At 48.6% G+C, this 14,856-nt stretch overlaps 1 protein-coding gene across 2 annotated transcripts in view; it reads left to right on the forward strand.

The window, feature by feature from the left end:
• The window catches only part of aass (aminoadipate-semialdehyde synthase), a 147,802-nt gene that overhangs the window by 69,525 nt on the left and 63,421 nt on the right, over positions 1-14,856 (forward strand). For both annotated transcript variants that reach the window (XM_086008794.1, XM_086008793.1), the window contains exons 13-14: positions 13,461-13,523; positions 13,633-13,700. In XM_086008794.1, the coding sequence (XP_085864920.1) occupies positions 13,461-13,523; positions 13,633-13,700 (131 nt within the window). The remainder of the gene's footprint in view (positions 1-13,460; positions 13,524-13,632; positions 13,701-14,856) is intronic.

Consider the following 14,856-nt stretch of genomic DNA (forward strand, 5'->3'; position numbering starts at 1 on the left):
CTTTCTCTCTTTGTTGTCAGGTATGAGTTTTAACCATCCTGGTCTTGGATCAGCAGCTCTGCTATGTCACTTATTGAGTGATTGGAGAACTCTTACTAAAGATATGTATCCAGTAGATTGCTGATACAGCAATATACTCCTTGAGGTTTTGAAGTCACTCTTGACTAACTATTTGAGGTAAACTAGATAAAATGGCACTATTGGAATGTGGCGACTTGACCTTTCGTGGCATAGTTTCCGTTTATGATAATTCCTCCAAACAGTTGCTGGAAACTGGATTTGCCAGCAGATTGTGCTTCAAGGCAAAAGAACTTTGGCCTAGAAATTGGTTTTCCCAGCAAACAGGCGCGGGGATCGCGATGCGTTAGCAACCCTTGACCATTCGGAGGACTGCAGGAAGCACGCAAATTTCATGCTGCCTGCTCATTTACATGATTGGCATTCAGCCCAGCGCTGAACACTCAGCAAGACGCCCAAGTACTTGCAAGGATAGCACCAATTAAAGCAAACCTGCACTACTTAAAGTCAGTCTGCACCTCTTAAAGGGGAGGTGCATTCTGCCTGCAGCAGCTCATTCAACTGGCTGAGAAAGACTGTGCAAAAAAATCAATTAATGATGGCACAAGGGAAGAGAGCTTGCACTAAGGTTCACCGATGCAGCACTGGAGGCCTTGGTGCAGGAGGTCAATAGGAGGAGAGAGGTCCTCTTTCTACAGGGGGCCAGGAGGCCCTCCAGGCAACATACCAAAGTGCAATGGGAGCAGATGGTCACTGTGGTGAATGCCAGCAGGGCAGCCCCGAGGACCTGGATGCAATGCAGGAAGAAGTTTAGTGACCTCACACGAGTGGTCAAGGTCAGTGAATTCATCTTCAAATGCCATAGCCCATCATCTGCACCACTAGCCTCGCATACTGCTCAATGCACCACACCCCATCACTTACCTACCAACAATCTCACCAAATACAACTCATATATCACATTCATAGCTTCACCTCACCCTCACACACTTACCACTGCTGCAAGCCTTGCACCCACATCTCACAACTTGCACACACGGTCAGCTATTCAACCACAACAGGCACATCACCCAAAAAATTGCACCACACTCACTGACACACTTCCCTTTCTCTTGCAGGAAAAGATGACGCATAACCAGCACCAACAGAACCTTACTGGTGGGGACAGGCTCACCTGCATCACCTCCCCCCACCCCCTAGGAGGAGGCCATGCTGGCCATTCTTGGGAGGGGCATCACTGAGCCCGTGGCCAGTGGCGGGGCTGAAAGAGTACAAGATGCCAGTATCCTCATACGTTATCCTCCTCCTCACATTCCACTTCCCCCTCATCCCACAATCTCTTCTGATTTATAATCTGCAGATGGTGTAAGCATGCACCTCTTGCTTCCCCCACCCCACCCCACCCCTCCCTTCCCCTCACCACAAATCTAACCTTGTGCCTTTCTCATTTTGGGTATCCAAGAAATCCAACCTGCCCAGCCAGTGGTTGTAGAAGGAGAATGAGAGGAGACTGATGACGAAGAGGAAACACCATCGACAGGCACTGCCACCAGCTCAGATACTGGCACTGCGCGGAGTTTAGAGGGTAGCTTGGAGGCGGGATCTGCACGTGGCGAGCCACCAGGTTGCAGCCAGGGCAGGGGGAAAGGGTAGCGCAAGTGCCCCGGAGGGCGAGGTCACACATGAGTTCTGCTGCAGAGGACTCCGATGAGGACCTCAATGGGGCAACCTACAAAAGCATGCTGATGGGTATGCACAACAAAATGTTTGGTACATTGGCAGGCCTGCCAGAAAGCCTGACTGCAATGTCAAGGAGCATAGAAGAGTCCGGCACCAACCTTTGCACAGAGCTTGGAGCCCATCCTTTCCAGCGTGGAAGGGGTGGGTAAATCCATTAGCGCACTTGGGACCCAACCATCATGCTGCGTCTGTGGCTGATGTCTCAGCTTCCATTGCAGCTCAAGCACAAGCCACCCTACGTCAAAGTGCTGCAGTGGAAGCTCAGACTTCTGCCATGCAAGCTCAGACTGCTCGCGTGCCACTCCGTCAGTGCCCTTGCTGTCAGCCCAGACTGCTGTAGCCCATGCCAAGGTGGTGCAGTCTGCAGCCAGGCCTTCTAGGCCCAGAGGTGCTCAAGGTTGTCCTGCAAAGCCATCTGCAATCTCCTCCGATGAAAGTCAGCAGCCTTCCACCAGGCATGCTGCTGCCACTGGGGTAGCACTTTGTAGGAGCACTACGATAGCTGGCTTCTCCACGGAGCAGAATGAAAGCATCATGACTGCTGCCAGGATACCGGGCATTCACCATCATGATGTTCTGAGCATGGTCGCACACCAACTGCACATTCAGCGAGCGGCAACCTTTGTGGTTGCGGTACATCTCAGCATTTAGATGCAGCACCTGCAAAGCCATGTGTGTGCAGTCGATGGTGCCCTGCACCATGGGGAAGCCCGCTACCCTGGCAAAGCCACATGCATGCTCTGCCTGCTTCTCTCTGTTCAGAGAGAAGACAATGAAGTCCCCTCTCCTGGCATAAAGCGTGTCTGTCACTGTGGTAAACCACTGTTATACCTGCCTGTGTGGGTGTTTGTATTCCACTGCGTACATGTCTGTACATGCCTCGGCTGACTCCTCCCATGAGTCCAGGTATAAAGGTGACTGCTCCACAGTCCCTCTGTATTCTGGACTGGTCGACCACTCGAGGCACACCTTCATTCTCTTGTTAATAAAAGCCTGTTAGTTACTCGCTTAACCTCAGTCTTTTGAGTAATTGATAGCGCATCAGTCACCTCTCTTAAGCAGCAGTGGACAGCGAACTTGGAGATGTCACAGATGTCACCTGCTTCAGCCTGGAAGGATCCCGACGCAGTGAAATTCAGGGCCACGGTCACCTTCACAATCACTGGCAGCGCTGTCCTTGCCCTGGAGTGAGGCTACAGGTCTGATTGCAAGAAGTGGCAGAGTTCTGTGAGCACCTCCTTTTGTAAAGCACAGACGCCTCGAACACTGCTCCTGGCTCAGGTTGAGGTAAGAGATTTGCTATCGGAAGACCCTAGGTGGGTAAGGCCTCCTGCTGAGAGCCCTTCTCCCCCTCCTCCTCCTCCCTCTGTGAGCAGCTTGTCCTCTTCTTTGCTGCCTCTGCTCCATCTCCCTGTCATGCTCCAGGCCATGGGGGGGTGAAAACTAGAGCACCCATGACTGGGAGGAAGTGGTTTGACCAGAACACTTGAAGTCAGATGCAAGGTGTTCTCCACTTACAGCACCACTTCTTGTAACCTCACCAACTTTAAACAACTCTAGAGAGCTCCAAACACTTCCAGAAACTTATACAGAGCTAGTAGAAATTAATTGGCAACTGACCCGAGAGTGGTTGATGATCCCTTTAAATAGCGCTGGTGGGGGGTCCTTGCAGCTGCTGAACGCATGTCAGCTGTGCGAGGTTAACACAGGGCGTTATACAAGAATCCTGAGAAACCCCCATTTCAGATTCCCCTTACTAACTAACATGGACTAAATGAAATAAGTGTTATTTGGTGATTCTTGAATTATGCTTTTAAACTAGTGTAATATGCCTTGGGTAGACTTGATTAGATTTAAAATGGAAGAAAGGGCAAGGCTTGGGGCCTCCCTTGAATAAGAGAAGGGGACTATTTGGAAGCAGAGGAAAAAGTAGGTATTTGAACGGGAACAATTGGAGAGTAGGGCTCGTGACCTTAAGTGCATTGTTACTCAGCTGCAGGCATGTGTAAAGTCTGTGTGTTATATGGCGAATTAATACACAGACTACAAGAGTAACTTTAACAGGACTTTACTATTCGAAGGTCAGGGCGAATCTGCCCAATAAATCCTTACACAGCACTTATATACCGATGTGGTCACCACCGGTATTACAGTATACAGTAGCCAAGATAAAGTAGTGCAACCCTTAAAATAGTTCTCTTAAAGGTGGAACGTTACATACACTACAATCCTCCCTTTTTAGGTTAACAGTATATATATTCCCATTAATATAACATCATAACATATATACAACTTTATGTAAAACAGTTCACCGATTCAGTCTCTCTGGAGGCTTCCTGACTCTGTCCGGATAACGCCTCGGTGGTGTAGTAGTTTTCGGTGGTGTAGTAGGTTCTTCTGGCAAGGTCGATTCTGCTTGAAGGACAGTGTCAGGTTCATCTGATTCCAGTATTACCGGATCGGAGGTAGATGCTCTGGGTATCTCTGCTTCAACATTAGGCGTATAGAGTTGTGGAGTAGGTTGGCCCTTTGTGGATGACTCTATGATCTGGTCAACATGGCGCCTTATTATGCTTTCACCAATGTCCACGGTATACATCAGCGGTCCTAGCCTTTTTCCAATAGTTCCAGGCTGCCATTTCTCGGTACGGTAGTCCCGGGCCAAAACTTGTTGACCTATCTGGAAGGTTCTAGTTGGCCTTTCATTCATGCCTTGAAATTGCCGGTTCTCTACGTCCCTTCTGACGTTTGGCTTAATCAAATCCAGCCGGCATCTTAGTCTTCTATTGAAAAACATCATGGCGGGAGTTTGGTTTGTGACCGCATGTGTTGCATTCCTGTACGCCAACAAGAAGTTATCTACCTTATGTTGTACATTTATGTCTTCATTACCCATGGCCTTTATGGCCTTCTTGAAGGTCTGGACAAACCTTTCAGCTAATCCATTGGTGGCGGGATGGTATGGGGCGGACGTGTAGTGCTTAACCCCATTGCTTTTTAAGAACTTCCTGAATTCTTCGGACACAAATTGCGGTCCATTATCAGAACAGATCTGTTCCGGCAGCCCATTCCTGGCAAATATGGTCCTTAATACTGTGATGGTTTTTTCCGTGGTGGTGGAGGACATCTTTATTACCTCCAGCCACTTGGAGTGTGCATCCACCGCGATTAAGAACCTTGAGTCCATAAATGGACCAGCAAATTCGATATGTACCCTTTGCCATGGAGATGAGGGCCACTCCCATGGATGCAGAGGAGCTTGTGGTGGGGCGTTTTGGACCTTCTGGCATCCTAGACAGCTCTTGGTTATTTCTTCGATGTCTCCATCAATACCTGGCCACCACACAAATGCTCTGGCTAGGTTCTTCATTTTCACTCCACCCAGATGCCCCTCATGAAGCTCCTTTAGCACTTTATGCTGGAGTTTGGGTGGAATCACCACTCTAGATCCACACATCAAGGTTCCTCGGCACACTGACAGCTGTTCTCTTCTTTGCGAAAATGCTGGCAACATTGGTTCGCCATGTGCTGGCCATCCCTCCACCGTTAAATCGTAGACTCGTGAGAGAGTCGGGTCATTTCTTGTTTCCTTTTCGATCATAGAATTTGTTACTGGTAGACATTCCACTATGGTTGAGTGGAACATCTCCACTGGGTCCACTGTAGTCGCCTCTTCTACCACTGGCAACGGTAGGCGCGATAACCCATCAGCATTTCCATGCTGTTTGGACCTTTTGTATTCGATGTCATATTGGTGTGCCCCTAGTAACACGGACCACCTCTGTAGCCTTTGCGCCGTCATAGTGGAAATGGCCTTGTTAGGGTTGAATATGGATACCAACGGCTGGTGGTCTGTCAGCAATGTAAACTTCTTGCCCTGCAGGTAATGATTGAATTTCTTTACTCCCCACACAAGGCTGAGGGCCTCCCTATCTATCTGAGCATAATTGCGCTCAGCGGAGGTCAATGATCGGGATGCAAATGCGACTGGCCTTTCCGAGCCATTTGGCAACTTGTGTGAGAGTACTGCTCCAATACCATAAGGGGAAGCATCACAAGCTAGACGAAGAGGTAGCGTTGGATTGAAGTGAGCCAACACTTCCTCAGAGGTGATCAATGCCTTGCTTTTGCGAAAGGCCTTCTTACAGTCTTCGCTCCACTTCCATGGTACTTCTTTCCGCAACAGAGCATTCAGCGGGTGCAGCACCGTGGATAGATTTGGCAGAAACTTATGGTAATAGTTAATCAACCCCAGAAACGACCTCAACTGTGATACATTTTCCGGAGCGGGGGCCTTCACGACAGCTTCGATCTTTTCAGGTGACTTGTGCAGGCCCTCTTGGTCAATGACATGACCACAGTACGAGATCCGTTTCTGGAAGAACTCACATTTCTGGCGGTTAGCTTGAAGGCCATATTCCTTCAACCTGGTGAGCACCAGTTTCAAATTTGTGAGGTGTTCCTCCTCGTCCTCTCCCGTAATCAGGATATCGTCCAAGTAACACTGAGTGCTTGGAATACCCTGTAAGACCTGCTCCATGGCCCTCTGCCAAATTGCTGGAGCCGAAGCCACTCCAAAAACCAGTCTATTATATCGATACAAGCCTCTGTGCGTGTTGATTGTGAGATACTGGCGCGACTCTTCCTCGACTTCCATCTGTAAGTATGCTTGCGCCAGGTCTATCTTGGTGAAGTGTTTCCCGCCAGACAATGAAGCAAAGATATCCTCAATCCGCGGAAGCGGGTATTGTACCGTGTGAAGCACCGGATTAACTGTGATCTTGAAGTCTCCGCAGATGCGGACCTTTCCCGGTCCCCCTGGCTTGTTACTCGACGAAGGCTTCATGACGGGAACAATGGGCGTGGCCCACTCACTCCAGTCCACCTTAGACAGTACCCCTGAACGTTCAAGCTCTTCCAGTTCTGCCTCCACAGCAGGTTGTATCGCGTAAGGTACCGATCTGGCTTTGAAAAATTTTGGGCTTGCATGATCTGCAATCTTGATTTTTGCCTTAATTCCTCTCAGTATTCCCAGTCCCTGCTGGAATACCTCTTTAGCCTCGTCCAATATTCTGGACAATCGTTCAGGTTTGACATCTTTCTTTCCGGAATCTACCGTCATTGTGTTTAGGGAGTGCCAGTCTATCTTTATTTTCCTGATCCACTCCCGCCCCAGAAGTGGTGGACCTCCCTCGGGTAGTACATATATGTCCATTCCTTGGTGTTCTTTGCCCTTGTGTCTCACCTTGACTTTTATCTTTCCGATGGGGTATACTTTATGCCCCATGTATGTCTGCAATACTATCTCCGTATCCCGTAGGGGAATATGTTTGAATAACCTTTTGTAATCTTGCTTATTCATGACCGTCAACGCCGATCCGGTGTCCACTTCCATCTTCACTTGGACTTTTGCAATCTGTAGTGTGACCCAGATAGTTTGTTGGTCAGTTTCCTTACTCACATTGTGGATCCTCAGACTACCCAGTTCCTTGCTGTTGGAGTCTGAATCCGAATTCTGTTCATCTGAACTCTTCCCAGTCACCTTATGTACCTTTCTGTACTTCTTCTGCAGTGACTTATTGTTGCTGGTCTTCTTTCCTGACCGGCATACTTTAGCTACGTGACCAAGCTTGCCACATTTTCTACATTCCTGGTTTTTAAACCAGCATTGGTTCTGGTCGTGTGTTGTCTTCCCACAACGATAACATTTCGTTGTACCCGAAGTCATTTGATCCACGCTGAGTACCGCTGTCTTCAGCTCCATCTCCGCCGTGCCTCTCGCTGCGGCTTCGTGCGATGCTGCAATAAGGACAGCCTTATCAAGTGTAAGATCGTTCTCTTCGAGCAGTCGCTTTCGTGTTTCTTCCTTCGACATCCCACACACGAACTTGTCTCTCAGTGCCTCTGTCAGATTTTCCCCAAACTGACAGTATTTTGCTAGCCTACGCAGTTCAACCAAGTACTCCGCGTTGCTTTCCTCTTTTAGTTGCGTTCTCACGTAAAATTTAGATCGTTCCGCTAACATCAGCGGTGTGGGGTTCAAATGATCCTTCAGGACAGCAACAATATTAGCGAAAGACTGATCCGCCGGTTTAGCTGGTGATAGAAGATGCTTCAATAGCCCGTATGTCTTCGCACCCATTGAGTTTAGTAAGGTTAGAGCTTTATCATAATTTGCTATCTTATTGACCTTACAATATATCTCGATGCGTTCTACATACGTGGCCCAATCTTCCACATCGGAATCGAAATCGTTGATGTTACCACGCTTAGGCATCTTCACAATCTTTCTGAGAACAACAACAAAATTTTTCTTTACTTTTTAACTTTTTTTTTCAAAAATGGCGGTTTCCCGCGCTTATCTTCTTCCCCGCCTCCGAGGATGGCGGTTTCCCGTGCTTGTCTTCCTCTGGCGGGGGGGTAAGCTTTGCCCTCGGGCGACGACTGCTGGCTTTCGGGTTTCGCAGCCTGCGCGCCGGCTTTAGTTTATTCTGAAGCTCTCCCGCTCGCTCGGGCTCTGTCTCTCCCTCAGCGGCTTTCAATCGCGCCTCCCCAGCCCTCTCGCAGTCCGGTCCTTTCCTCCCCCGGCTGCGGCTGAGTTCTCCGCGGTTTTATTTATTTATTTCTTCCCGCACCTTACGATCCCGGTCGCAGCGCCTCGCGGCCTCGGTAGCTGCCCGGCCTTTTTCGCCGGTCGCGGTCGAGCTGTCTCCCGACGCTGTTGCGTCTCCCAGCCCGCTTGTAGCCCAGTCTCTCACACCGGCTGCGTTCCCGCTTGTAGCCCGGTCTCTCACACCGGCTGCGTTCCCGCTTGTACCGCGGCTTCCGTGCCCTACGCTGTCCCAGTCTCAGCATCTCTGGCCCCCGACTTCTGTCCGGCTCCTTTCCCCCGACCGTGGTCGAGTTCACCGCCCTTATCCTCCGTTTCTTTTTATTTCCCCCCTACTCAGTCAACGTGGCCGACTTGCTTCTCGTGGCTGATCGGCTCACTCACCACCGTGACAGAAGGGACGATCACTGCCTGTTGCTGATGGAAGGCTTCGTGTCTGAATTCTTCCTTCTTCCTTGCTCTGCAGACTCGAGTCTTCTCTCAGCAGAACGACGAGGGCGGATGCCTCTTCTCGACGCTCGTTAACTGCTTCGGATGTATCGCTGCCGCAGGGTAAGATCGAACTCGTCGCCACTGTAAAGTCTGTGTGTTATATGGCGAATTAATACACAGACTACAAGAGTAACTTTAACAGGACTTTACTATTCGAAGGTCAGGGCGAATCTGCCCAATAAATCCTCACACAGCACTTATATACCGGTGTGGTCACCACCGGTATTACAGTATACAGTAGCCAAGATAAAGTAGTGCAACCCTTAAAATAGTTCTCTTAAAGGTGGAACGTTACATACACTACAGCATGTACTGCAGTGGAAGCTGCCCAAGGACTGGGGACACGACAAATGCAAGAAGAGAATGAGGAACTAGAGAAATTAGTAGATCAACTCTGGCGTGAGCTGGAGGACGCCTGCAGGGCACTATGGGAAATGGCGAGTGCGCCCGGCCACGAGGTGGACCACTCGAAGTGTCAACTAAAAATATACAAATTACAGGGCAAGTTAGACTGCTGCGAGGCTCTCGTGTCAGCTGTTGCTGCCCAGGCTTAAGAACATAAGAAATAGGAGCAGGAGTAGGCCCAGTCTATATGTAGATTAAAGCCCCCCATGATTACTGTATTTCCCTTGTTACATGCACCTCTAATTTCCTGATTTATACACTGCCCTACATTACAACTACTGTTTGGGGGCCTATAAACAACTCCCACTTATGTTTTTTGCCCCTTGCTATTTCTTAGCTCCACCCAAACTGATTCTACTTCTTGATTTTCGGAGCTAAGAACCTTTCTCTCTACTGTCTTTATCCCATTCTTTATTATCAGGGTTACCCCTCCTCCTTTTCCATTTTGTCTGTCTCTTCTAAAAGTTAAGTATCCTGGAATATTTAGTTCCCAACCCTGGCCACTTTGCAACCACGTCTCCATTATGGCTATTAGATCAAACCTGTTAATTTCTATCTGCACAATTAATTCATCTACAGGAAACTCTTGATTTACCGGCACCCAAATAACCGGAAATCTCTGTTAACCGGCAAAATTCAGGAGTAGGTTCAGGTAAGTCTTACTTCATATTAGTGGCCGTTCCTGGATCTGTGGCTGTGTAACCGGGGCTCCTACGTTTGTTGCTAAGCAACAGAGATGCTTGGTCTGTGGCTGGAGTTCCTGCACCTGTTGCTAAGCAACAGGGAAGCCTGGATTTGTTGCTGTGTACGGAGCTCTCGTACCTTTTAACTATACCTCTCTGTAATCTGGACTTTTTGATAAACCGGCATCACGCTGGTCCCGTCGGTGCCGGATAAAGAAGTTTCCTGTATTTTGTTGCGAATGCTTCGCGCATTCAGTTATAGTGCCTTTCGCTTTGACTTATTTCTATTTTTCCCTGATGTCACCTTAGTCACTGATGCTTTATTACTCTCTCTGTCCCTTCTTGACCTACTCTGCTTATTTTTACCCAAAACTCTACTCTACTCTAGAGCCTTGACATTTCTCTCGCTTTTATTTACTTTTTCCTGTATCCTCCCATCCACCCTTCATTAGTTTAAAGCCCTGTCTACTGCCTAATTATTCGATTCACCAGGACACTGGTCCCAGCCTGGTTTAAGTGGAGCCCATCCCGACGGAACAGCTCCCTCTTTCCCCAGTACTGGTGCCAGTGCCCCATGAACTGAAACCCCTTCCTCCCACACCACTCTTTGAGCCACGCATTTAAACCTCTAATCGGTTTGTCCCTATGCCAATTTTCGCGTGGCTCAGATAACAATCCAGAGATTATTACCTTTGAGGTTTTGCTTTTTAATTTGGATCCTAGCTCCTCAAACTCCCTCAGCAGAACCTCATTCCTAGTTCTACCTATGTCATTGGATCCTATGTTGGCTTGTGGTGAGGATGAGATAAACTGGGATGATATAGAACGCGGTGCCGCTTGCTATAATAACTCTAAGAGTAGTGACAGGGAACAGTGGGATCCGAAACCTATTTGCATGATAGCAGCCCGAACAACTACAACCCTGCTGTGATCGCTCAGGAGGAGGTTCCCATGAAATCGGAATCCGTGCAGGCAATGGCCATGGAATTGGCGGCAAACAAAGGCGGTGCAAATCTGTTAGAGGTGAATCCAGCCTGGCAAATGTAACCCCACTATTTAAAAAAGGAGGGAGAGAGAAAACAGGGAACTACAGACCGGTTAGCCTAACATCAGCGTGCGGCTCGGATGCCGTTTTCGACCCAAAATGGCACCCATAGCGCCCAAACAATGGGTGCTACACAATCAAATTCATAGCCCTTAATGTATACTAGGGTAGTGTAAAGCAGGTTGATTTGCAGAAGTCAAGCTGCTGATTTACGGTTAAAGGGGGGGGGGGGGAGGTAACTGTAATTTCATCTCATTTGTGATTGGGTGATGCTTATTTAAATTTAACTCTTCAAAAGTGTGGTGAGGACTGTTGCTTCTGAGAGGTAACCGATTAGCTGTCCCTTGTTTTGAGCTATGGTGATCCCCACTGTAGTAACAAATAAGATGGCACCATTCATTCTTTTGTTTTTGCCTAATGTATGAAACATTCTGTTGGTGTTGCCTGTCTGTGTTTGCAGCGGCGTTAGCATTCGCTCATTTTGGAGGGAAGTTTCGGAATTTACGGCGCCGATGATGCATACTCCATTGTAAGAGCTGTGAATGGCCCTGCAGGTTCCGGGTTTCCGTATGCGATGCGCATCGGCGACAACCCGGAACTTGCGATCTGTCAAGTTTCTCCTTGACAGATCGTACCCATCTGCTGCAAATTCATTTAGCTGTTTGCCCAACTACTGCCCAGCGAGTACCCACCAAACCCTTACGCCTGGTAAAAGCAGACATAGGGCCTCCTTTTACAAGCGTAAGGGTTAAAATAAATGTTAAAATAATTTTTTTTTAATGATTTAAACATTCACTTACATTTAAAATTAATTTAGGTTATTTTTGTCCCATTTAAAAATGTTTAAATTTACTTTTCAAAAAATTTAAATTTGATTTTAAATGTTTAAATGTTGTGAAATGTTTTCTAGGTGATTTCTATTATACTCACAGGGATTCCGTATGTAAATGGAATCCCCATAAGCATCTTGGGAATCCCCCTTTGTCATTGGTTGGCCTGGCCCACGTGATCCCAAGGACACTTGCGAACCGCCTGCGCCCTGGGATACGTGGGCCTTTATGCAGGCGCACGCCTGCAGGCCCAAGAGCGCAAGAGTCCGGAGACACCAGGTAAGTACGGACTTTTCTTGCAGTTCGAAGGCGTTCGCGGGTGGCAAGCCTCCGACCGCAATTTCCAGGCCAATGTGTTTTTTAAGCCAGACAAAAAATTTCTCCAGATGTTCGCCTGCAAGCAGGGGAGTAATTTGTATGTCAAGTTCCGCGTAGGATGCTTGGTATCGTATCAGCTGACCTTTACAGAAGTGGATTGTGTTTTTGTTGCTGATTAATGTACCTAGAGTTAGTTGGTTTAAAGTTACCTGAAAAAGTGATGCTCTTGTAGATTTTGAGTTTTTAAAAAATCCATGGGGGAAAAATTCAGTTGTTTGCACCTCCCGTTAGCGCCTTAAGAGGGCGCTAATGGGGCGCAAAGTAACTAGCGCCCGGGCGCAGTGATGTTTGCGCCGCTCGCAAAATTAACTAGACATTTTGCGGCAGCGATAAACACTACCGCCACAATCTCCTGCGCCGGCAGATTGTGACATCAGTCAAGTGTGCAACACCCCGTTAGTGCCCTGGACCGGAAATTGAGTGGCGCCCCCTGCCTTACCGCCTGCCGCTAGCAACGACAGGTTGAGCGGAGCGTTATGCTGTCAGAAAGGGACTAGGGAAGCGCTATTTAAAGGCGACCGCTTCCTGCCTTTTTTTGTCGGTGACATTTTTGCACCATGCATTCTGAGAGAGAGAGAGAGAGACTTCTGGAGAGATTCAACGCTGTGTGAAGGAGTTTTGGGTACTGAGCAGCACTTTGCAGGTTGATTTTGATTTGCCCTTGTATCGATTTAGAAGAGACTATGGGGTCTGCACTCTGAGCTCTTTCCCTGGACCTCTCCATTGTTCATTCCAGATTTGATGTACAGGTCTCTCCAGGCTGAGATTCAGGCCGAGATTCAAGGCTGCAATGAGCAGGATGTGGATGGAGAGCAAGATCAACCCTCCCCTTTAAGATAAAAACAGTAAATGCAGGAAAAACTCAGCAGGTCAAGCAGCATCTGTGAAGAGAGAAACAGAGCTAACGTTTCAGGTCTATGACCATTCATCAGAACTCCCCTTTAAGAATTGGACGGTGTCAGTGTGTCTGTGTTCCATTGCTGACTGACATCACATGAGCTTCACCAGCGCTCTGAGGTAGCGCCTCGCTCCTTGGCCTTTGCGCCTTAAAACAGGTGTGAAGCGCCTGATTTAGCGCTCCAATCACCTCCAGGGGCGATAAATGCCAAGTTTGCCATCTGAGGCGATAATTAGCGCCAGGCGCTAAACTTTGCGCACAGCCGCTAATGGCGCCCCAAACAGGGCTATACCGAATTTCTCCCCCCCCCATATGTTTTGATATTTCTAAAAGGAATGTGTATGATTTCCACCCCCCACAGTTGGCCTCCGATGCTACACAACCCTTTGAAAAGGAGGACCGTTTCACCCCAGTTGTCAGGAATGTAAGTACAGTTCCATTTTTGGCCTTGAGCAACTTTTGCGTATTTTACTATCTGTCACAGCGCCTGTCATGTGTAACACAAGGTTGTATTTCAATTTGATTATTTCTAGGCTGTAATCGCGTCCAATGGTTCACTGACTCCAAAGTTCAAGTACATTCAGAAGCTAAGAGCGAACAGGTAAGTTATTCTGGCCCCAGCTCTCCTCTGTGTTGTGGTAAGTGCTCGGAGATGCCTGTCTCTGTATGTAATGGGCACTGTGTAAATGTAAGCTGCTGCACTGTGCTGCTTGGGAGAAATTTGTGGCGTTTTGGTACCATGGAATTATTTTAAATCGGACTGTTTGTAAAGTATTGCATTGCTTTTAGACACAAAAGGCATCAAGGGGTATGGGGAGAGAGCGGGAATATGGCATTGAGATAGAGGATCAGCCATGATCATATTGAATAGCGGAGCAGGCTCGAAGGACCGAATGGCCTACTGCTGCTCCTAGTTTTCTATGTTTTTAGTTTTGCCTGTGGTGTATGGCTCTGTGGGTGACGATTGTTCACGTGGCCCTAGGCACCGAGTTTCACTCATCGCATCAAAGCTGATCCTATCCAGAACAAGGGTCACTGGTTAGCAACGAGGGGCAGCTGCCCTGGGCAATGTGTAACTTCTCGGCCTCTGCCCCTGGTTGAGATCAGCTAACTCAGCACAGACCTCCATGTTCTGCATGACTCAGTGAGTCCTGCAGGAACTTGCAGTGCTCTTAAGAGTCATGGGGGAGAAATTCGGTTGATAGCGCCACCGATTAACGCCTAAAGAGGCCGAGAAGTGGGGCGCTAGCCAATTTCCGGACGGGCGCAAGGTGCCTAGCGCCTCACCCCATATTGAGCATGCATTTAGCGCCGGCGCTAAATCTTAGCGCCCGCTCATGGGCGCAGGCTGATTATGACATCATTTGAGTGTGCAACGCCTTTTGGGTGCCCTGGACCGGAAATTCAGTGGCGCCCCCCTCCGTAGCGCCTGGCACTAATAGTGACAGCTTACCTGGGGCTTACCAAGTTGCTCTCTGGCTGGAGGAGCGTTATTTAAAGGGGACTGGTGTGGTTTAAAAGCGGCAGCCATTTTTGGATCACAACTTCCTCGAGAGCTACAAAGAGTTGCTGAGCTGCACACTGAGAGCCATTTGACCACTGAGCCAGCGCAGGCAGACGATCTTCAGCCTTCTGACCATCACCTTGCTGTTGGTGAGCCTTGACAACTGGGAACCTTCCTGTGGGCACTTATTATGGGGGCTGCTTTGGAGGGGAACGTCCTGCTGCTGAATCATCTGGAAAGGGCACTGAGACAC

Source organism: Somniosus microcephalus, chromosome 16, assembly GCF_052327205.1.
Source record: "Somniosus microcephalus isolate GS21.2 chromosome 16, FLI_Smic_1.0, whole genome shotgun sequence".
NCBI lineage: Eukaryota > Metazoa > Chordata > Chondrichthyes > Squaliformes > Somniosidae > Somniosus > Somniosus microcephalus.